Raw genomic sequence first — 25,063 nt, 5'->3', positions numbered from 1 at the left:
ACTCAAACCATGTGTGTGGTAATGTATGCACATGTGCAGAAATTTGCAAAGATTTTATTCATTTGCGCACAAGAATGTATTTGCATGTGCTTGTGTGTGCAAATATTTAGGTTGCACATCACCCTGTGTGTGTGTGTGTGATGGAGGTGTTTATGCTTCACCTCCTCCTCCTCCTCCTCCTCCTCCTCCTCCTCTCTCCACTGTAATAAACAATAACCGGGCATTAATCTCCCGGCCTGCTGCCTTAATAAATAATATCCACACATTCATCAACTTAAACTATTCACAATCAATGCAGCTCTTCATAGAAAACCCACCTAATAAATAGTGGTGCGGCCCACTGAGGCGTGAACTTATAGACCAGCCGGCTGATAAATGAACCCACCCCCACGGTGAGACACCTTTTATGTGGAAAACTGCAAGTGAGAATTTTTCGATTTTATATTACACTATTTTACTCTTATTACATTCTTCTGTGCATGTGTGTGCATGTGTGTGTGTGTGTGTGTGTGTTGTCTACATCCTCTCAGGGTACAGTAGGTGTTTGTGATTTATTGGAGCGGTGAAGATGTTGGTCTATTTGTTTTATTCTAGTTCTGGGGTGTTTACCTATTTGTAAGGTACTGATGTCAGAGATTTGTCTTATTGGTTTCAGAATAAGAATCGCTTTATTTTCTGAGTACAAGCAGCGAACGGGAATTTGTCCCAGTCGCACCGCCGCGCTGACGTTTCAACAACTAACAGTGAGACACAAATAACATCATAGAGAAACGTCTCTGCTGGAATGTGGACGTGTTTGTTAGTTTGTGCCTCTCACACGGCTGCTGGTAGAGTTAAATCTGATAAAAGACAACAGAGAGGCAACGTCGTGCTAATAACCCAAAGATGAACTGTTATATTCAGAGTTTAACAAGATCTTCATATTTTAAAACCAGTTTCTCTCTAATGAAGGTGTTTTAACTGCATGAAACAGTGAATAAAACATAAATAATGTCCAGTAAAGGAGTTCCCTTCATCCTTCTGGGACATTTAACAGGTTTTTAGTGATAAACATTGAAGCTCATTAACAGATTCATAACTTTTTGTTTTGACAGTTAATATTAATGATATTGATGGCATTGATGATGGTGATGGTAGAGGTAACGATCAATTATCTGACAACGGTGATGATGATGGCAGTGGATATTATAGTCATGATGTCAGTTCTTCGTTTGACAGTGAAAGTATCGGTCATAGTGATTACTGTGATGATGATGATGGTAACAATCCCGGCACCAGTGCTAATGCTAATTGTCACAGTGCTAATAGCGTCCGTGCTCGTTGTCATTAGAAGCAGCTTTAATAATGGGATCTCAGCCTCTTCATCGGGTCGTTAATGTGATTGACAGAAGACAGACAGCAGCTAATCACCTCAGTGCTCAGAGTGTCTCTGCTGTCGCCTCATCAATACACAACTGCTGACTGATCAAAGAGACTCGTTGTTTCAAACACAAACTCAGTTTTCACTCTACGTTCACACACAACAGGGACGAGCCTCAAATAAAGACTTTTGAACAGGAAACATCCCTCAGTTTTGTGAGTTAAGCTGAGTTAATGAATGTGAATTAGCAGGAGAGTCAAAGGGTAACAGATCCTCCTAAGTTCACATATGTAGCTTTCTTTTGAGTCGATTGATAGGACCTAACCAGTATATCCAGTACAACCCCCAGTGTGCACAGTGTTGTTGTTGTTTAATATTGTATTTAAGTGATATCTGATGACCAGGTATTAAACAGGTTTTAATTCTCAGGTTGAATCAGTTCAGGATCATTTCTGTCTCTGCAGGATGTAAATAACAGGAGCCTCCGCTGTTTCCTCTTGTTAATCTCAGGATGTTACAGAGATTTACTGTAAGTCTGCAACATTTATCACTTGTCCATAAAATGTTTGAATGAAATGTCACGACTCGTAGTGTTGACCTCCGGTGTTTACACTTTGTTGGCGGGTGTTTGAAGACAACTTCCTTTGTGAAAAACTTGGAAAATTTTTACCAGTTTGACAAGAAACGCCTGAATGCAACATTAGCTTTGTGAGGTAATCACGTCACAGAAATTTGACGTTGCGACCCGCAGCCTCGCCGACTTCTTGTGACCCTGCTGTTGATGATCAGCTCGCACTGATGATCGGATAATCGACATGTTTATGAAGACGAGACCAACAGAAACCAGCACGTGTGCGGTACAGCGGCGACGCACAGCCTGCAGATCCGTCACGTTAAGCTTTTCCTGCTCTCTTCTTCTACAGTGTGCTGCTGTAGATCAGTCCACAGCGCCCTCTACAGTGTCAGACACAGCGCGCACACACCCTGCTGATTCAGGAGTTTAGAAACATATCACAAGATCATTACCTTATTAAAATTAAAGCTTCCAATAAATAACCGTGTTGGTGTTAAGCTCAACCTCCTGTGAGTCATAACAGTGTGTCTCTGCATTATACTTTCTTTAAGATCAGTGAGATATTTGTAGTATTTTCCCAGCAGGATAAAAGCTGGAAAATGATCCAGAGGGGATGCAGGACATGAGGAGGAACTGTGATCACACTGGAAGTGTCCTGTAGGTTCAAACATAATAAGTAGATAATGTTAGCAGCTCAGTAAATAGAAACAGTGTGAGATTAGATCTGCTGCTGTATGGAAGAAAGACTCTCTACCAGCAGACACGCAGCTATTGTTTAGTTGTTTGTTTCAGTCTGATTCACTCCCACTGTGAACTCCCATTTGGGCCGAACACACACACACACACACACACACACACACACACACACACACACACACACACACACACAGTCTCTTTATATCTATCTCTTCTTTTCTTGTTCTGTTACTGTCTCTATCCCACTCTCTCTAACTGTGATTACTCACACACACACACACACACACACACACTCAGTGATAGATGGTCCAGTCATGATCTAGGCCTGCATTGTTGATGAGGGTCATGCTGCCATGGTTACTGGAGCAGTGTCCGACTCCCCCTGCTGTGTGTGCGTGTGTCTTAATGTGTGTTTGTATCCCTGGAAGTGTTTTTTTGTCTTTTGTATATTTGTTTGCGTTTATCTATGTGTGTGTGTCTTGTCTGTTTATTTTCTTTTTTTTGGTGACGTGCGTGTGTGTGTGTGTGTGTGTGTGTCCACTCGTCTTGTTTGGCTGTCAAGTCAAGTTTATTTATACAGCTCAGGAATCTCAAGTTTTATCATTTGTAGAACATGTGACACAATCTTTTCTTAGACCCTGGACACACATGTGTTAGATGATGTAGATGCAGAGTAGATACAATAACAGGAATGATATGGAGAAACAGGATTACTATATACAACCACAAAGCAGCAACACTACACAATACCAGTCAGATGAACTGGATTGATATTTCATGTATGAGTAAAATAAATTCTTCCTTGTTGATGAATTTATCTGTAACGTTTGTCTTTCAGCTGTTTGTTTAGAGCTTCTAACTAGATATTTATTCAAGAAACGTCTGAAAACTCTTTGGTGAACACTTGAGCCCCTTTAACCTTTTTACTGTTGCACTACTTTCTTGTTGTTTATGATATTTCTTATCTTGTCTACTTCCAGTTGTTTCTTACTTTAATATTTAGGGATGCACGATATTGGATTTTTTGCCGATATCCGATATGTCGATATTTCCAGCTCATCGTGGCCGATTGTTGATACCGATACCTGCACATATTATTTTCTAGATGGCTGAGGAGACTATTATACATGCAAGCATAGATTGTACTAAATATGATCAAGAAAGACAATATATGAAGGAAGAACTCAGGAAGACTGGAGTTCAGGAGCTCAGCATTAAAACTTTAATGAACCTGCCAAGTGGGAGCAGCAGAGTTTTCATTGAGTTTATTAGACAGACAGGATTCATGTGGAGGACTAAGCAGAAGGTGGTGGTGAGTCAAAACCATCACACACACACACACACACACGTCTCCATCCTTTTCTCACCTGTCTCTCTCTCATCTGTCTGTCTCTCACCTGTCTCTCTCTCTCAGGCCGTACCAGTGTGGCCATTGCTCGTTGTCCTTCTCTCAGCCGTCAGAGTTGAGGAATCACGTGGTGACTCACTCCAGCGACCGACCCTTCAAATGTGGATACTGCGGCCGGGCGTTCGCCGGCGCCACCACACTCAACAACCACATCCGCACGCACACTGGAGAGAAGCCGTTCAAGTAAGTAACAGTGAGTACCCCCCAACCCACCCAACCCCCCCTCTGCTCCCACTGCTCCCACTGCTGGCTGCAGACTGACCAGCTTCACTTAGTTATGACACCCAGCTAACACCTACTGACACCCTCTTCACCGCCTACTGACGCCCTCACTATCACTTCCTGCTACTGCTTTAAAAACAACACACACATAAAAAGGTTTGAATGAATGTTACACATGTGGTCTAAACTATAATACTTTATTATTAACTATAATACTTTATTATTAACTATAATACTTTATTATTAACTATAATACTTAATTATTAACTATAATACTTTATTATTAACTATAATACTTAATTATTAACTATAATACTTATACTATATTTGACGTCGTTCCATTCGTGGTGCCTCCGCTGCCTCGCTTAGTTGACAAGCTAACAGACGACTCAGATTTATCGTCATGGTAACGTTACTGTAAGGTAGCATTCAGACCGATATTGTGTCAAATCAAAGTGTCCATATTCAGTTCAATAAGACCACCGCTGGTCTCAGCTAAAAGAGTTGTAAAATCCTCTCTTATGGTATCAATAAGTAATAAATAGAGCTGCAACAATTAGTCAATTAATCAATTAGTCAGAAGAAATTTAATTGGCAACTATTTAGATAATCGATTAATCGTTTCAGTCATTTTTCAAGCAAAAATGCCAAATGTGACGGTAATTTACAATAATCTTGTGGTTTTGGACTGTTAGGGCTCTTTTATTCCATTTCTTTACTATTGATAACGTTTCATTGACTAAACAATTGATTAATCAAGAAAATAACCGGCAGACTAATTGCTATTTATATTAATAATAAACCATGATGCAGCCTTTAAACTAAAAACATATCAATTACTCAAACTGGCCTTCCTGAACCGTGTTTGATCATCTTACTGGTTTCTATAGCAACCGACGCTGCTCCTAGCGGGTTTTCAGCACAGAGCTGCTTCTGATCTAAAAAGGCACGAAGGCACGAAGGCAAACAGCCTCACCAGTATCTGTTATGCTGCTGTCGCTGGTGTAAAATGCTACATAATCTTTGTTTCACAGATGCTTTGGAGTCACTTATCTGTTCTTCACGGCTCGTTGAACTCAAACAGAGCAACAACAGTCTAGTTTACAGACAGAGCGATGTGTCGGGATGATAACATTTAACTATGTTTGAACAATAGTTTGACTTTAAATGAAAAGTGACAACAACCACCTACTATAACTTCATATCATATCCATCTATATCTATATACTGCTTCACAGTAACAATAATAATAATGATAATAAAATGTCTGCTGGCAAACTACTGACAGGCTTTTATTGTGAAGCAGTTACAGGAAGTCTCTTTATTCACCAGAGTTTGGACTGTTATCTCCTCTTTTGATTAAAACAAGGTAAATATAATAATATAAAGAGCAAACTTTTTTTAAGTCTTTATGTTAAATTCTGCTGAATCAATAGAAACAAAACAGCGTCATAGAGCTGCAGTCTGACAACAACATGAAGCTCAATGATTATTAATCACCTCACTGACATTAAAGGGCTGAGAAATACTCATAATTATCAATAATAAGGATCATTGTTCAGTGTTGGTTCAATACTCAACCATCACCGATACAAACACAGTATAATGAGTGGATCTATCTATCTATCTATCTATCTATCTATCTATCTGTCTATCTATTTATCTATCTATCTATCTATCTATCTATCTATCTATCTATCTATCTATCTATCTATCTATCTATCTATCTATCTAGATCTATATTAGGTTTAGTTAAGGAGTAATTATTAAACAGGTCGACATGTCAGTGATTCAGCTGATTTTACATTTTCCATCAAATGAAAAAGAAAAGAATGACGTCTTAAAACACAGTATTTGTATAAATACATGTATATGAACTCTCAGTCACCTCTGAATATTATTACTAGAATAATAATCATTTTTATAGCTAATTTCTTAACAAAAGGAAAAGAAAGATCAGTTATTGAACCTTGATTAATATTATTATTCTGTTGTACTTAATGAAAGGTGAAAACAGACTCTGGCTGAACTAAAATAAATTTTAATGAGAGCAGATGACAGTGTGGAGAGTCCATCGGGACGTACAGCTTGTGCACAAATTATAAATATTGACTCTCTTTGGCTGTCGTGTATATTTTAATATTATTGTATTTTAGTTCTGCACATTAAACCAGGCAGGAACCAGAATTCAGTTTAAGGCCCCAAAATATTTGTCTTGTTCAGCAGCTCCTTATTTCTCTCTACACCTGTTTTTCCATTATTCATGATCTCTTTGCAGACATGTCAATGCTGCTGTGACCTCTGACCTTTGCACTCTTTACTATGTGCTGCCTGTGACGTTGACCGTGGAGGAAAGTCTCCTCTTGTTCTCGTTATAAATCACTTTGGATCAGCTGAAATGCCCACAACGTTGAGTGTAAATACAGAAGCAGCTCCATCATGACGGTTAGCAGCCTGCTAATGAATCTCTGCACGGCGGACCGCTCATTTCCATATTTTTTTACTGATATAATTAGAGGGCAAGCCACACTGCAATTAGGGGTTTGTGGAGGCTGCTGTTGTCACATTGTCATCCTGTCAGCAGCGGAGGACAATAAAGATTCCCCCAGCGGACGCAGAGGTCAGCATCCAGGGAAAAAGGGCACGAGGGAGTGAAAAGAGTAAGAGATATAAAAAAGAAATTGAAGAAAACAAAATTAGGGCTTTGAGTTGTGGGACATCTAGAGGACACGCGTCAGGGGGAAACCGGTGGAAACAAATTAACGTTCTTAATAAGCAATCAGAGAAATGTGAACTGGTCATCGACGCGGCGGAGCCAGAAGGTGCTAAAAGAAAACGAGAGAGGAAACGCGTGGAGGAACAAGAGATCACGGTGTAAAAAGTGAAACGACAAGCGCCGGGGCGAGAAATCCGGTTAAAGCAAATCAGCGTTCTTTAATAAGCAATCGGAGGAAACCCCCCCCCCGAACCTTTTCATCAGCACTTCAGAGTCTCGGCGGAGGCAGAGCGGGACAAAGACAATCACGGACGGGGCGTCAGAAATCTTTAGCAGATCGATGGCCTCGGGGAGTTATCTCCTTTTGGACGGTGTGGCGGATAGATTAAAGCTGCCACTGTCACTTTGTCAGGGAGAAAACGCTCAACTTTATTTTCTCAGTGAGGAGACGGAGGCAGGGATTCTGTGTGGTCGGCAGCTTTTCAGCACCGATGCTCGCTGGACTGTGGAGGCTGTCAAACCGCCGCTGATACTCTCCGCTGCTCTGTTATTCCCTCTTCTACTGTTTTCTGTTCAGTTTCTCACAAGAAAATACTCACACAACGAAACATTAAACATCCCTCTGAGGACTGAAGAAAGCAAAACAGGAAGGTTTGTGTTTGATAAGCTGATTTAAGATGGATTTGAGATGTTCCTGCTTTCTTTAGTCTGGGTCAGGGTTCAAAACTAACAGTTTGGACTTTTGTTTCTGTTTTTTAATCTGTATTTTAAAGAGAGATCTAACTTTGTTCCTCTTGGCCTTTGTAACATAATTTAACACATCTTCCTACAAAAATATATCAGTAAATCAGAATCTTGTAATAGGAGGTTACAGATAAAGCACCCAACCCACCCTCCAGCTTGATGTTGATGTAGTGATGAACCCACAGAGAATCATCAGCGACTCTGCAGCTCCTCTCGGCTTTACGGAGCTTTATAGTGAGTTTCAGCTCATTGTTCATCTGTCCGGCTGCAACTTTAATGTTTTGCTTCACTCTCAGTTCTCTCATAGCGTCGTTTTCAGAGAAAAAGCTGTAAAAAGTCACTGTACACTACCTGCTCAGCAGCAAACAGCAAACAGACACAGTTAGCTGTAGACTAGCTGGTGAACATAGTGGAGCATTTAGCAGCTAAAGAGCCAGATATTTCAAAAACAGAGCTAAAAGAGAGTGAATATTGGACTTATATTCACCAGGTGGACAGAAACACGACTCCACATGAATGATAATGTTGCTCCGTAACTGCTGGATGTGGAAATAAAAGCAACTGTTTGCTAACAAGTTCAACATATCAGCTTAAAAGATGTTGAGATGTCAAAGAAGCTTATTTATTTAAAACAATAACATCTCATGAAGTGAATTGTTGTTTCAGTGTCTGGTATGAAGGCAACGTTTCCAAATCAAGTTTATCTTGTAAATTATTTCAAGCCAATAGTAGAAAAATGCAGTTTTTGCCAAATTCTGAGTCTGGAGACGCTGAAGATGATCCATCTAGAGATCAGACCGTCTGTAGAGAAGAAGCATTTCAGAGGTAGACAGGATGTTTACTGAGGATGCCTTCAAAGACTAAAAGGTTCATATGAATCTGTTTTTATCTGCCAGATGTTCCTCTTTCTTCTCCAGCTAGTCTCTTATTAGTGTGTCTGCTGTTTGGTGCTGATCAGGTAGAGAACATTTGCTTTATTGATTTATTGCATGTTATTCTCTGTGTGTTCAGCACTAAGCAACACTTTCACATTACAGGAAATGATTGGATTAAAGTCAGAAATCTTCATTCAGTGTAAACTCTACCTGAGCGGAGCTGCTGGTTCACCTCAAACACACAGATTCTGGGAGAAAGAAGTGACACTTGTAGTTTTGTGTGAGCAGCTGCCTCAGTGATCCACACGGTCGATTTTAACATCACGGTTAATGAAGAGGTTTCTGGTACATGTGTTTCTGTCTCTGGTCCCGTCAGTCAGTCTGTTCTTGTTTACTCCTCCTTCTGTCCCGTCGTACAGAAGAGATTAAGATAAGAGGTGAGATGAAACTTCACTGATCCTTGAGGGGAAAGTGATTAAAGCTGCCTCTGTCATTTCATCAGGACAAACCGCTCAACGTTATTTTTCCCCCCGCTGAGAAAAGAAGGAAGGCGGCCAGTAAGAGACGCCGGCTGGTCGATGGCCAGCGGTATGCAGCCGCCTCGTTTCAAAATCTGCTCTTTGTTGTGCCGGAGAACCGTCTTTATGTCTGTCCTGCTGGATAAGTCGCTGTGACAGAGAAGCTTCAGAGGAGCTTTGATGTCGGTAGCTGCTGCGGTTTTGTAGATTTACAGACAAATAAGAGCAGGAACGTCCACCTTGAGGGCAGAGCAGTTCAGTTCAGTCAGAGGTCTGTTTTCTTTTTCTCGTGCTGTAAGAAAATTTACAAAATGAGAAGCACTCAAATGTAAAAAAAAAAAACATCTGCTAAAAGTCTTTCCAGAACAAATACTGCTGTTTACAAGACTGTAAGACGTCTCGTGCAAACTCTGACACATATTTGCTCAATCTGCCATACATTCATTTAGGAAAGATCATTAAATGAATTAAAATCACAGTTGTACGATGGCGAGATGTTGCAGTTTGTCACGTTCAAGATCTCATATAGTTTCTGTTAATGCTGTTAATAAAGTGATCATGTAGAGGAGCGTTACACGTTTCACCAGAATATAGAAAGTTAACTAACTGAATGAAAGACTTTGTGCTCTCTGATTTGGGTTCAAAGGTCATCTTTAAACTTCATGTTTTATGTCTACATTGATATTTATAGAGAATCTGTAAGATGTTTTCAGAGCTGGATCATTTTGATGAAAAGTGTTTATTATTGCTTAATTATTACAGCTCAGTCCTGTCAGTATTTCAAAACAGAAATGTTGGACCAATATCAGTTCATTTCACAATAATCACTGGCAGAGTAAATCCTGCTGCACACGGACCAGAGCTGCAACCATCTCTCCATTAATCAATGAGTTGATCGACGGAAGATTAATCAACAACTATTTGGCTGATGGAATAATTACTTTGACAGTCTGTGTCAGTTTTAATGGAGATGTGAGGATGCAGGAGATGATGTCTAGACAAACTGGGATTCAAATCACTATAAAAGAAACTTAAAATAGCGTCTGTACGACTGAATGAATCATGTTTGTCCAGCAGACGCTGATGTTCAGCAGGTTTCTCACTGATGTAAACATTTAAACATCAGTAAGCAGGTGACTAGAGTGTAAACATACTGATTGTTGGTTTGTAATGTGTTTATGAATCTTTATGAGGACAGCTTCAAGTTAAAGAGCTTCCAGATGATCAGTCCACGCTGGCTCGAGCTTCAATACAATAAAATGTCCTTCCTCCCTTATCTAACTAACAACCCTCCTCCTCCTCCTCCTCCTCCTCCTCCTCCTCCTCCTCCTCCCCCTGCAATCTATCTAACAGCATGTTAGTCTTGTTTCAGGGCTGCTAAATCCAATAGCTCAACACAGCTTTCTCTTTGAAGAGCCCCCCCCCCTCCTACACACACACACACACACACACACACACACACACACACACACACACACACACACACACACACACACACACACATTTATATACATTTAACTGCCTCCCAACAACCCCCTCCAGCTCACACTAAAAGCTCCCTCTCTTCTCTCTTTCTATTGAAAGTGACAGTGACACTGCCTTATCAGGCCTGGATATGTCCGCGTGTGTGTGTGTGTGTGTGTGTGTGTGTGAGGTGGGAATACCCTCCTCAGCCCGCTAGATAGATTATTGACAGGTGGAGCGTGTGTGTGTGTAATTTGTCGGTCAGGTTGTGAGGATCAGGGCAACAATTACAGCTTGCTGCTCCGCTGGGCCTCACACACACTTTATACTGTCACTGGATATTAGAGTTAACTGCAACGTGTGTGTGTGTGTGTGTGTGTGTGTGTGTGTTGACAGATCTAAAGGTTTTTATCTGTGTATTTGTGTATTTGTGCTGTTCAGATGTCTGACCTTCTGTACATGAAAAGCACTTTAAGTAACAGCTGTGTGTGTCTCATCTGTCTGCTCTTCCTGTTTGTTTCTCTTTCTCTATGTGTGTGTTTCTATATATATATATATATGTGTGTGTTTGTTTGTGTGTTTGTCAGGTGCGAGCGTTGCGACCGCAGCTTCACACAGGCCACTCAGCTCAGCCGCCATCAGCGACTCCCCAACGAGTGTAAACCGGTGAACGAGAGCAGCGAGTCCATCGAGGTGGATTAACCCCCCCGACTGTTTACTGACTGACACCTCGGCCACGTTGAGGCGGCTACATTTGAAAACACATCTTTTTCTCTCCGTTTTGACCTTCCATCCACACTGAGGCCTCTTTGTCACCTGGAAATTCATTTTTTTTAGTGGATAAATGTAAAAATACTTATATTTTACTGGGAAGTCACATCAAAAGCAACGTCAGCAGAGCTTCCATCCATTCAGAAACTTACTGGACAAAAATAGTTTAACAGAAGTTTGTATACATGAGGAGTATTTATTTATTGATTCACTGATATTATTTCACCACACACTGTAAGATGTCTATAGTGAGACCAGAAAGCTCCCAGTTAAAATAATCATATAATCATAATAAAAAAACACTGCTGCAGATTTGTGTTGAACGGCTGCTGGAGCTTCACTAAAGCACCGAAGCGCTAAAAACAGCGCTGGATCCCGTAGTGACGTGAATCTGTGCAGTTTTTTAATTTGATAACCAGTGAGAAGGTCGAGTGAGGACATGAAAGATAAAAGTTTTCTGTTGCCGTCTGGTGTGCAAGACGAAGTAAACCAATTTAAATAAATGTAATAATATAACTCACTCATTGTAAAAGTCAGTAAAGAACCAGAGTTCAGGTGTTGTCATTAAGCTGCTTTTACGTTGATTTTGTCAGGTGACTTCATGATCAAACACACGTCTCAGTAGCATTTATAAACCTGAATAAAATACCTGTTTTTATTGATTGATTCTGTAAATGAGAACTAATCAGGAGTTATTCTGTAATAAAACACAGTACAGATGATGATGGAGATCTGAACACATGTTTGTTTCTCATCCAAAAAAGGACGAAGAAGAAGAAACGTTTTAGCTGTTTTCCTTTAGTTCAGGAGTCTCAGTGTGGATGCAGGTTGTTTTCACACATGAAGAGTGTTTTCAGATCCAGCCGACACGTGATGAACATGAACATAGTCTCGACTATTTCCAGTTTACTGACTTTACTGACTGACTGGTGGACGGGAGCGACGTTAACGCCACGTTCATCCTGCTGGAGAGAATTCAGATTCAACCAAACCAAAGATCCCTTTTATTTCCAGCAGAGAAGAAGAACTTTCAGACGGAGGAATCGGACTAACAAACTTAAAAGTTTTTTGGGACAAAGATATTTATTGGAGACTTTTGGGAATCCTCATCAGGTTTCCCTCCAAAGAAAACTCTTTCTAGAAACTGAGACAAAAAAAAAAACAAAACAGTGAAATACCAAAAAATTCAGACTGATGTCTGTCCGTAGCTTTACTTCTCGGTTTCTTTTTTTTCTTTTTGCAACAGCGATGCCAAAGGAGGGCGCGACCAAAGCAAACAGACTGAGAATGCACAACAAGCAACAACACGAGCGCCTGAGGACGATGCTCGACTTTTACAACACAAAATGAACAACAAGGAGTATGTATTGTAAAAAAAAACAACAAAAAAACAACCCCAAAAAAAACAAAAGAAAAAGAAAGGACAAAAGAAACATAAATTATATTTATCTTCTTGCTCATATCATGCTTCGGGCACTTTGTTTTAAAATGTTGATTATTTAATTTTTTCAGCTCTGATGTTTGGAAAGATGGCGGACAGCGAAGGAAACACAGAAGAGTTAATGGACGTGATTTCTTATAGAAATATTCCAACAGTTCATACAGAAATGTGATAAATATGTTTGAATTCGACACAGCATGTGTTTAAAAGTGTACTGAGGTTAAAGTCGGTTGTTTTTTTTCCCTCATTTTCAGGTTGAACATTTCTTACAGTGTGTTCCATCTGCTCGCTTTTAATTTAAAACGAGTATAAAGACGACATCCGATCACCTGAGTAACAAATGTCATAAAATCCAAAAGGGCAAATCATGTTTTGTAAAAGACGTTCTCATCGCTCTCATGATAAGTGTTGTCTCATAGAGTATATTTGCTACGCAATGCAACTTTGACTCCATTCACAAGCAATCTCAGATGTGTAAATAGTCCTGTGTCATTACGATACACTTTGTATTAAAACGAGTGAGGGTAAAAGCACAGTTATCACATAAACACCAAATAGGTTTTTGTGCCTGAGAGTTAAAAAAGCTTTAATTATAATAATCTGAAAAACTGTAACTTCTCTTCCCAAAGACCAACAGAGTGTGGATGTAAATCTGCAGTCAAAACCAAAAACTCAGAGATGTTTCACTGCAAGAAAACACCTTTGTTCTAATCACACAAACGTCTGTAAGAGTTCACAAACCACTGAGCAGCAGTCCAGTCTGTAGTCACTTATTTATTGTGATTCTGATTCTTATTAACAAGTAGGAAACATGCTGGTTGTCTTATTATTAATCTTTAATCCATTTTTTTGCCTACTTTTTCAAGTTATATATGCGAGTCGCTGCTCCAGCAATAAGTTATTTTGTAATAAATCTGTCAGCACTTTCAAAATTCAATAAATGACAGAAACGTTTCACTTAACTCGACCTTCACATGTGGAAATATTTTGTACACATCTCCTGCTTGTCATGAATTTCACCCAAAATGTTCAGTTAGTAAATTAATTAATACCAGAGGTTAAAGGTAACTAGTATGAAAACTCTTAAAGGATAAGGCCGGTGGTTTTCTTTATTTTTCTTACTGTCAACAAATCTCTTCTTTCGGGGCCAAACCAACAGTAAATTGATCTAGTAGTAGTGAAAATATTGTGTGTGTATTTAAAGCCTGATATATCTTATTCCTCCGTTGTACAAAAAACTATTAACAACACATCAGTGAGTCACATGGCTGCACTGGGTGACATAATGCATCATTATGAAGAGTTTGGTCATGTTAGTTTATTTAGAAACGGCTCCAAAGATCATGTTTTCAGTCCCCGGAGAGTAGTTCTGTTTAAAGCTACTACATTGTTGTGATATGTAGCAAGAGAAGCTGTAATCTAGGCATGTCTGCAGTTAACCACTAAGAATATTTTTGACCAGTTATGCATGTCGGTCTCTAGGTTAATTTGCATATTTGTGTTGGGTACTGAACTTGTTACTTATCATTATTCACGTTTTATCAATCGGTGCCAAATTTTGGTACCTTGAGGGAGTGACAGTGAGTAAAGCCCCAACATAAGTTTTAAAAACACAAATTTACCGACTGAAGCGTCTCACATGGAGTCTTCGACACTGACAGGAGCACCAACCCGCAGGTACAAAGAGACGTGCAGGATCTATTTTACCAACCTGCACGGTGGCTAGCAGCTTGTAAGCATGGCTAGAATCGCTAGCATAGCCGTGCTGTGCTGTGTGCAGCCGATAGACTGTATAAAAATAAGGTGTAGCTGTGGTGTCTGTGGTTTAACAGCAGTGTATTGGGCAGGTGACAGGTGTGTTTACGGTGTTTGTGTGCTCTGAAAGACGTCACAGTGCAGATATAAAGTCACACAGCTGACACACTGTTAGCCTAGCATGCTAATCCTGCTGTGTTACTTTGTTATTAGGCCATCACCCAGTTGGTGTGCCGAATGATTGAGACCGATATGCTGCCAATCAGTGTGGTAGTTCAGTACCTCAAGCCGGAGTACGTTATGATATCAAGAGCTACTGTGACTAAACACGTTGAAAACACTTTGAGGTGAAGAAGGATGAGCTAAAAGTCAAGCTAACCAGGGCAGACAAGCTAGCTCTGAACACCGACTGTGGACAGCTCTCACAAACAAAAGCTACATCAGATTTTTTCTTAAAAATCAACCTGTTAGTTACCTGTTAATGGGTGTCGGCCTATCGGAAGTGAAATTAACTGAAACTGACACAAGCTCAGTGGCGTCTGCCTTACACAGAACTACTCTCCAGAGACTGAAAACATGATTTGTTTCTAAACAAACTTAACGTGACCAAAGTCTTCCTGATGAAGGAACATGTCACCAAGTGCAGCGGTGTCGCTCACTGACGTGTTTTTAATAGTTTCTGGACAAATCATCAGACTTATCCTTTAATTCATACTAATATAATGAACCATTTTTGTAATAATGAAGCAATATCTGCTGCTAAGGTTGTAATTTTCTTAATAAATATCAGTTTTAAGGTTCATGATTTATGACAAGAGGCCTCCAGTTTTTTCTGTCGTCCACTGTGACATGAAACAGCAACGATACACTTTTTAAGAGATAATTTCAACTACTTGAAGTTTGAAAGTGTTTCCAAAATGTAACATTTTATAAATGTTACATTCATCAAACTTCAGAAAGTATTTCCCATCATTCAGATTTTTGGTATCAACCTCTTTATTTATCAATAATAGGATCTGATAATTGAATCCCGTCGAACTGACTGCTGTTTAAACTCTTACAGACGTGTTTGTGTTATTAAAAGTAAAGTCACTTTCATCTGAGTGAGACAACTCTTCATTCAAAATGCAGATGGATCCAATGCTGTATATAAAAAAGAAAACAGACTACAGGATTTTCTATATGATGGTTTGATGAGACCGAGATGAAATAATTTGACTCAGTAAAGGAAAACACTTGTGTATATGAACCGGGGCTCTGAGAGTTCACTTCCTGTTCACGTCTGTCAGGAGTCAGAGGACTGAGGACGTTTTTGAGACAAAAGTTTGAGAAAAACTCCCAAACAAATCTGTGTTTCGCTGCCATTTATTTAAAAAAGAACAACTTGACAACATTTTCAGATGTTTTGACACATTTCAGTAATTTAAAATATTAAGATTAAGCATCTTGAACAGTTTGGCCTGTGCTCCTGGGGCTTTCTGGGAAATGTAGGAGTACATTAAGTATATATGAGGAGATTTGGCTTCACTGAAAAGAGAGTAAGTTTAATAACTCCAGTCTAAGTACGTGGACTTCTGTTGTCCCCTCTTTAAAAGTGAAAAATTTCATCCAAAACCCAAATTCAGTGTCTTTACAATCATAAATGAATGGTTTCTAATTAGTGAAAGAGGATTTTTCATCAAGTTGTCCCATATTATTGATGTTGACAAGTAACTTTTTCCTCCTGATAAACACGTCTTTCAGATCAGCTGAACAGGGAGTGAATCACACTCCGCCCTTCTGATGATGATGATGATGATGATAATCATTTTCTCTGTAATATGACTAATAGAATCTGATGGGAACAAACCGTCATGCCAAACAGAAAGACTGATGAATCCATTTTGACTCGATCTTGTTTGCATGATTTTTCCCTGACCCCCCGCCCCCACCACCACCCCTCCCAACTTTTTTTAAACAAATGACAAAATGAGATCAAAAACCAAAAAGATGTTGTTCCATAGGAAATAAAGCTGAAATCCAGTTTGATTCTTACCAGTAGTTGTCTGTGATTTGTTTTCTATGTTGTTCCATCCACAGAGAAGTCACTCTGATCACACAAGTTAAATGTTTGTCTTGTGTTTTAACTTTCTTCTAATTCATTTTAGGTTATTGAACTTAATAACTACAGTGGTTTTTTTAAATCTCTGGACATGTTTTTGCCACAGACTGTATATAAATATGGACGTAATGAGGTGAGACGTCACTCGTTGGTTTCCATTTGAGCCGGTTTGAAGCTCAGACTTGCAGCTGATGGTCGGCACCATCTTTTCTGTTTGGAACCAGGACCTTCCAGCTGTCAATCAACGCCCACACGGCAGACATCAAAGCTACTATAAATCTTCAAATCTAATTAATGGAGCAATAATTTCCAAAACGATCACCAGCACACTCATTAGAGGGAGATTGAGACCAGAATGACTCATTGAAAACAATGACTTAGTGTTTCTAGAGAGAAGTTCAGGCTTTTTGAGTGGGAGTCAGTTGGAACAGCTAGGAGAAATTGTTTTTGGAAATTATTGCTCCGTTATTAAGATTTGAAGACTTATAGTAGCTTTGATGTCTGCCATGTTGGTGTTGATTGACAGCTGTGATTGACAGTTGGCTCACCTGCTGCTCTCCTCGGCTCCAGGACTGAGTCTGACTACTGTCGCAATGTTTCACTAAGTTAAGTTGCTTGATTATGATCCCTGCCCTGTTAGCACAATTTAGCTAAACGTTAGCCCAAGTGTGCAGCACTCTGTGTTCCCAGTGAGCTAGCGTTAGCTTGGGTCTGAGCGAGTCGTGTTTCCAGATCGTGAAAGGCAACATTCAGTACTCCTTATCTGGAAGGTTCTGGCGTCGACCATAAGCTGCAACTCTGGGCTTCAAACCGGCTCCAATTAAACTGATGTGTGATGTCACACCTCGCTACCTCCATCTATATATAAACTTTACGGCCAAGACGGTTCAAAGCAATCACGTCTGCTGGCCGAGTCATCTAACTTCTGGTTGGCTCCCTGTATGGGGATAAAATAATTTAATTATGTGGCTTTTCTAGACTTTCCAAATGTTATCGGACCAAATGGATCAAATTCTGGTAATAAAATGAGTCACTTCACTCTGAAACATTTATACAGCTGCTCCTTTTCCAATAATTGTATGTGGGAAAAATGCTTTCTGGGCCAGTGTGCATCATGGGATGGATCTGGAAGTTGTGATTACACGGTTTGCTGTTCCTGGGGGTTTGGTGTCTATAGAGGGTTTTCAGCTTGTTGGTACCTCAGGAAAGAGTTCAGACTTCTTGCTCAGCTGTGATTGGTGCGTTTAGAAAGCAGGGTGTGGTTTGACATATGTGGATTCAGTATCCTGCCACACACACATCACCTCAGATTATCACTGAATGGATGTTTTTAAAACAGCCACACAAGAGGTTTAGTGACCGATCAACAGCTGCCTCTACTTACTGCTAATAATCTGTAAGATACACACACACAGACACACACACAGTCGGAGCCCCGCCTTGACCTCTGCTCTGTCAGTCTGCAAACACAAACTGGACTTTCCACTTTCCAGTCTGATTTCAGAGATTATTCCTCTGAGGATTCGACAAATTCACCAAAACAAACACACTCAGAGCTTTCAGACATCAATCACAGCTGTTTTTTTCACCGTGGGAACCAGATCCAAACCCAGAGGCCAAACAAATGATCACACAACCAAAAGTTTCATGTCTTTTTTTTTTTTTTAAATGTCTGACAAACATGTGAATGAGTCCAGATTATGTTACATGTAATGAGATTATGAAAGTGGCAGTTTTAATTAGAAGCAGTTTGCATGAAAGAAGAAAAACAAACTATGAGAGAGAGAAACTACTGACTGACTGAGAAACAGACCTGCGGAGAAAAAGCATTTTAACAGTTTTGAGTTTGACTTTTATTTATTTGAACAAGTTGAAATTAAAGACAAAAAAATGTGCAATGAGAGAGAGAGAGGGGGAAACCCCAAGAAGACTGATTCATAACCTCTGCCTGAATCATATAAAACATATTAACAGTATACCCAGATTATGTAACAAAGAAAAACAGTAAAAAAAGAAACTAGATGCATTAGTAACTAATTACATAATTATGATAATTGGTCTCTTGGAAGGTTGAAGAGACATTTTTGAAATACTTGTTGATAATAGTTTCAACTTAAGAGGTTTACTGTGAAAAAGGAGGAGAAACAGCTACTTAAAATAAACATCCATGAAGAAAAAAATCATTTTGAGATCAGTGGGGATAATTCAGAATTGAAATAAAGACAAAATCTTTTTGCTTTTTGCTTTCAGATCAGTTTAAAGATTATTCTCAAATGTCTGGATTTAATCTAAAAGTCAGTAGCTGCATCCTAAATCCAGACTTCCAGACGAGCTTTCACACTGGAAAAAAACCACAAAATTAACAAACTCAGACAGCACGCACACTAAATGTGTTGTTTCTTCATTGTGCTTCAGGCGGACGCTAATGTCCCAGAATGCAACACACACAGAGGGTCTGCAGACATCTGGGGAGGACAGTAGGATCCCCAGACGTGAGGCGTGTTACTTCCTTTACTGTATAAGTATGAAAGCAAACAGGCTACTTATTTTACGGTTAATTTAACTCCGTCTCATTCATAAAGAGAAGCTAACAGTAGCTACCGTCTGTGTAAATAAGAACCCAGTTTATGTCTGGACCCTGTATGGTCAGTGGTGTCTATAATGTGAATTCCTGGATATTAAAATGTTTATCTGCAATTTTCTGGTAAAGTAGCATCACATGACATGGTTAAGCTACGTTTGAGTCAAAAAAAGGTTATAAATGCAAGAACAAGACCTTCTGCTCATCTCAGGATGTTTGATTTGAAAAAGAACTTATTTTAATTTTAATTTTAACTATTCTAATTATCTGTTTACTCCCCCTACTCTTTCATCTGTTTCACTCTGCAGATGATCTCATCCATATATTTACATAGGATTAGCATGCTAGGCTAACATTTTATTAGCATGCTAATGACGCTAGCCATGCTAACTAGCTACTAGCTGTCATGCAGACTGGTAAAATGGATCCATCACGTCACGAACAAGACTTTTCACTCATCTTGGGATGTTTGATTTGAAAAACAACTTATTTGAATTCAAATATTCTAATTATCTGTTAACATATGATCTCATCCATGTATACGTAGGATTAGCATGCTAGGCTAACAGTCGCCATGATGTCTTTCATCTGTCACCTGCTCAGCAAGGTGCTGTTAAACCAGAACCACCACAGCTACACCTTATTATTATTATACAGTCTATGAGCTACACACAGCATGGCACGGCTATGCTAATGACGCTAGCCATGCTAACTAGCTGCTAGCTGTCGTGCAGACTGGTAAAACGGATCTGACACGTCCCTTTGTATCTGTGGGTTGGTGCTCCTGTCAGTGTCGGAGCCTCCATGTGAGACGCTTCAGTTCAATTTATTTGGAAAGAGCAACAGCCAATGGGGAAACTACAATACTGGTCCGGCCGACCAATGGTGTAACTCCATCACTCAGTCGGTCAGTGACAGAGATTCGGGGTTATACAGCAGGTCTGTGGTCAGTTCAGCCAAAAATCTGCTACATGTGAAATAAACATCCAGGAAAACCACACAAAGAGTGAAATATTCAGGTTTTACTGGGCAAATATAAACTGATGTAGCTGACATTAGCATTTAAATATTTGCAAAGTGTGAAGAAATAGATACTTAATTTCCACTTATTCTAACATTAAACAGCTAATACTGTAAAAGATTAGCTTGTATTTCATTGTTTTGTGTTTGTTAATTAAGTGATGACACTGTTACATTTTTATCTCAAGTGAGGAAGAGTTAAACATTTCTTCCAAAGCTAACACACAGCTACGAGAGAAAACATGAAGGTATGGAAGCCTGGATGAGCCCAATGAGAAAATGAGTCTTTGTTGTGTTTTTTGACTTTAGATTTGAAAGTGATGATTGAGCCAAAAGAAAGATCAGGACAGTCAGGAAAGATCATACAAGTCTTCAGTATCAGTATTATTATTATTTTTAAGACAGCTTGTGATGGACACAGTCGATCATCAAAGTTCAGAGTTCAGCAAAATCAGATTCATCCTTCGAGGAGCAGAAACACATTCAATTTAGCTGTAAAAACTGAAAAATACATCAATAAGACAACAGATCATTTAGATTTCAACACATTATATTTTAAGATATTTAAGAAACTAATTTTATAACATATCTGTCAGCTCCATGTGAACTATATTTAGCTTCAGTGAAATTGAATAGATTACATTTGAAAACGTGACCTTCCTCTCCTCGGCTTTACCACTGTATGTATGTATGTATGTATGTATGTATGTGTGTGTGTGTGTTTAATGAGTGTAATGGTTGTAATGGTTTGCTTTTGGTGGAATTTCCTGTCGGGGAGGAAAATATTAAACAGACGAGAGGTCGCACTTTCAAAACCAATTAGACATGAAGCTGTGGAGTTTTTTTTACTTTTAATTGGAAACATGTTGGAGGAGAAAAGTGGGAAAGTTTCACTGTGAGAAAATCTCTCTGCTCTTAACCCGACGACCGTTTACAACATGTCAGAGTGTGTGAGTGTGTGTGTGAGTCAGTGTGTGTCCATGTGAACCTACTACTATCAGTCATTTTGAGTAGATTTTCTTTTGCGTAATGATTTCATTCATCACAGTTCTGTCTGTCGGTTCACCGCTTTGTTCCAGACTGAAATATCTAAACGACTATCAGATGCGTCGCTGTGATATTTTGTTTTAGACGTTTGTGTTTCCCAGAGGATGAATCCGTCTGATCCTCTGACTCCTCCTCTAGCGCCACCATCAGGTCAACATTCGTGGCTCAGAGTCAAATATCTCCAGAACTGTTAGATGGATCGTCATGAAATTTAAAATAAGACATTCAAGCTCCGTAGAGGAAACTTCCAGACAATTTTAATGATCTTCTGACTTTTTCTCAAAGGCCACAAGCAGCTCAAAGTTTATTCAGTCAAGTCAGTTGTATTTGTATCGTCCAATATCATAAATCACACATTAGCCTCAGGGAGCTTTACAGCAAACATCCTCTGTCCTTAGACTCTCATTCAAATAAGGAAAAAAAAACATTTTAATGCGGAAAAATTGGCAGAAACAGGACAGACAGGCTGCAGAAGATGTGTGTACAGAAGTACAGCAGGGACAACAGGACGACAACATTATAGAAGGATTTATAACATATATGACGAACGTGTTCAGGAGGACGTCCAGCACATCTGCTGCTGTCGCCAACACATAAATATTCAGTGAAATATCTCAACATCTACTGGATGAGTCGGTTCAGACGTTCATGGTCTGCAGAGGACGAATCCTCATAACTTTAATGATCCTTTGACTTTTCCCTCTAGCGCCACCATGAGGCTGACATTCTTGTTGAAATATCTCCACTGTGAGACGGATTGTTGTGAAACTGGGTTCACACGTTCATTCAGACGCAGAAGGATCTGCTGTAAATCTGACTGAGTCACTGATAAAACTGTTTGTACAACTGGGGATACGAGTATGTGCTCATATCGCAGTGATTTTCTGAGGAATCAGTGTCTATAAACATGAATAACTGCTTTGTTTCCAGGTTGATTTATGAAGAAAATAATTTAAAATGATTTCAAGCCAGTTAATCCAACAGATGAGAATCCTGTAAGAGCTCAGAAAACATTTGAACATCTCCAACTGTTAACTCCATCTGTCCAGGAAGCTCATGTGATGTGTTAGAAAGCACCGGAACAGCTCATAAGAGGACCTTGAGGTGAGATTGTTTTGCCAGCTGATTTTCACCTTTGTTTGATTAAACATTTGACTGACAGGTTTGTCTTTTAAATTTCAGAAATCTTGAGTTGATCCTTCCTGTTGTTTTTTCTCATGTGAGTATAAAAGTGTGTGTGTGTGTGTGTGTGTGTGTGTGTGTGTGTGTGTGTGTGTGTGTGTGTGTGTGTGTGTGTGTAGTAGAGGTAAAACACAAAGCTACTGAATCTAGTTTCCTCCCACCATTTATACTCCTCATACATACAGTTTATACAGCGCAGCTGCCAAACAAATATACAAATAACATCATATTTTAAACATGTACCTGAATTAAATCATCTAAACACAACTGTTAAAGTTTTAATCCTTCAGATTTCAGTCATTTCAAAGATTAAAAATGATCCGCTGACAAAAAAAACTTCCTGATTGTGATCAGCTGTGACCGCGGAGACAAAGCCAGCCAATCATGTTTCTCCAATTTAAACGACTTTAATGTGAAGCGGCAGCAGCAGGAAACGTGTTAGCATCAGCGGTAACTTAACACAGCTGTAGGAGCGCGAACAGTAAACACTGAGACTGAATCCCTGTGAATACCTCGTGCACTATCAATAAAAACTAGAATACAGAGCGATCGTTACTGAATGTCAGGATATTAAATGGCCAAAAATCCAAACCTTCAAATATCAAAAATGAGGTTCAATTTTATTAAAATCCAGATGGAAAGCAATAGTGGAAATAGAACAGGAGGTTTTATAAGTGGGACATAAAAAGTTAAAATTATATATATATATATATATATATATGCACTATATATATATATATATATATATATATATATATAGGCACTTTGGATGTTTAGATTCTTCTGCATAATGCAGCAGCATCAGGGAGGCGTCTGATTGGTCCCAAATTTATTCTGCAGCACGACAACGACTTCAAACATGCAGACAGAGTCATAAAGAACTATCTTCATCAACAAGAAGAACAAGGAGTCCTGCAGCAGATGGTCTCTGATCTCAACATCACGGAGTCAGTCTGAGATTAACATGAAGAGACAGAAACAGCAGAAGAAGAAACTGCAGCAACTTCTCCGAGATGCAGTAACAACCGACCTGCTGAGAACCTGAAACACTGAGAACTGCTGCTGGTTTAAAGGTAAAGCTGCTCACAGCAACATATTAATTTACTTTAACTTTCTGCTGTTTATTGATCTTTGTATCAAGTTAATAAATAAAAACTATTCATGGTGTTGTTTTTGAAACATCCTCACTTTACTTTTAGTGTTTAAAACTTTGTGTGTTTTGTCCGTTTTGCACTTTTGAGATGGTCCCTAACTTCAGCCTTCAGTTTCTCGTCTCCTGTCAGATGGTTCAACGGTCCTGATGTTTTTTGTAGCCGTTCAGAGTGAATTATCTGTTCATATCAGAATAAAGTATCCATTTACATCCCTGAACCACAGCAGGATTCACTTATCAGTCAAAACAAGTTTTACAGGCGAGAACTTCAGATAAAACACACACACACACACACACACAGCTGATAAGAAGCCAGACGAGGATTTCACTTCAAACTTCCACATTTCTCTTTTTTTAATTTTTTTTTTATTCTGCGTCTCCTCTCTCGTTATCTTCCTCTCCTCTTCACCCTCCCATCTCCTCCTCCTCCTCCTCCTCTTCTGCAGCAGATGGATGAGTCGGGGAACATCTGCTCACCGTCAGCACTGAAGGCCCAGATGTCAACACACACACACACACACACACACACAGCTGTATCTGTATCTGTGTGTGTGTGTGTGTGTTAACATGTTGTTGTACATGTTAGAACACGTGTCGTCTGTCTGGTTTCTTCACGCTGAGCTCAACCTGCAGCTGCTTCTGTTCTCACGTCACTTCACGTTACAATCATTATTTTATATTTGTTTCATTTTATCAGCTTTTATTTCTATTGTTGTTGTGAATGTTTGTTTTTTTTAAATGTGCAACTAAACTGTTTTCTTTTACACGTCTGCATCGCTGGAAAGTAACTAAGTACATTTACTCAAATATATATATTTATATTTATACTCCATGTTGTCATTTTTACTGCATTATGTTTATCTGACAGTTTTAGTTACTTATTATTTAACAGATTAAGGTTTTGTAGAGTGATTTTATAAAATATGATGCATTATGACAGATTAAACTATCCAGGAGTATATAAATAGTTAAAATGAGTTTCATCTGTATCAGTAATAATAAGCTAATAATATAATATATAGTTATTCTGCATAATGAGAACTTTACATTTGATACTTTAAGTACACATTGATGGCAGGACTTTTACTCATAATGAAATATTTTTACATTATGTTACAGAAAGATGACATGTGCTCAAATTCTCATTAAATCTTTATTTGATTACTTTTAATCAATATTTTAGAGTAATTATTCCACCAGGAGATGATTTCCAGTCAGGATCAAATATTCGACTGTTCATATTTACATAGAAGTCAATAAATTAGTGTTTATTTAGATGTTTTAAAGAAGCTTCAGCCAATCAGAGGAGAGAATCTGAACTCACTTTAAACACAAACAAACAAACAAATCATCACAATTTCATTTTTTAAAAATATAAAAGTTAGAAAATACTAGAAATCAAAACACAAACAAAAAAAACCCAAATAATTCAACA

At 39.0% G+C, this 25,063-nt stretch overlaps 1 protein-coding gene across 9 annotated transcripts in view; it reads left to right on the top strand.

Moving 5' to 3' along the window:
- prdm6 (PR domain containing 6) overlaps nt 1-24,753 on the top strand; it is a 127,150-nt gene extending 102,397 nt beyond the window's left edge. For 2 of the 9 annotated variants that reach the window (XM_067573197.1, XM_067573246.1), the window contains 3 exons: nt 4,045-4,221; nt 12,595-12,708; nt 12,861-18,457. In XM_067573197.1, coding sequence (XP_067429298.1) covers nt 4,045-4,221; nt 12,595-12,708; nt 12,861-12,930 — 361 coding nt within the window. In that variant the 3' untranslated portion in view covers nt 12,931-18,457. Of the gene's footprint in view, nt 1-4,044; nt 4,232-11,164; nt 12,766-12,860; nt 18,458-22,342; nt 22,398-22,475; nt 22,513-23,315; nt 23,783-24,074 lie in introns of those variants that run through there. The other 7 variants (XR_010924551.1, XR_010924544.1, XR_010924546.1 and 4 more) reach the window with 7 other exon arrangements.
- The last annotated feature ends 310 nt before the right edge of the window (nt 24,754-25,063 follow it).

The sequence above is a fragment of the Thunnus thynnus genome, chromosome 2 (genome assembly GCF_963924715.1).
Source record: "Thunnus thynnus chromosome 2, fThuThy2.1, whole genome shotgun sequence".
Lineage (NCBI taxonomy): Eukaryota > Metazoa > Chordata > Actinopteri > Scombriformes > Scombridae > Thunnus > Thunnus thynnus.
Note: the sequence above shows the minus strand (reverse complement) of the source record. Positions and strands in the feature narration are given on the sequence as shown.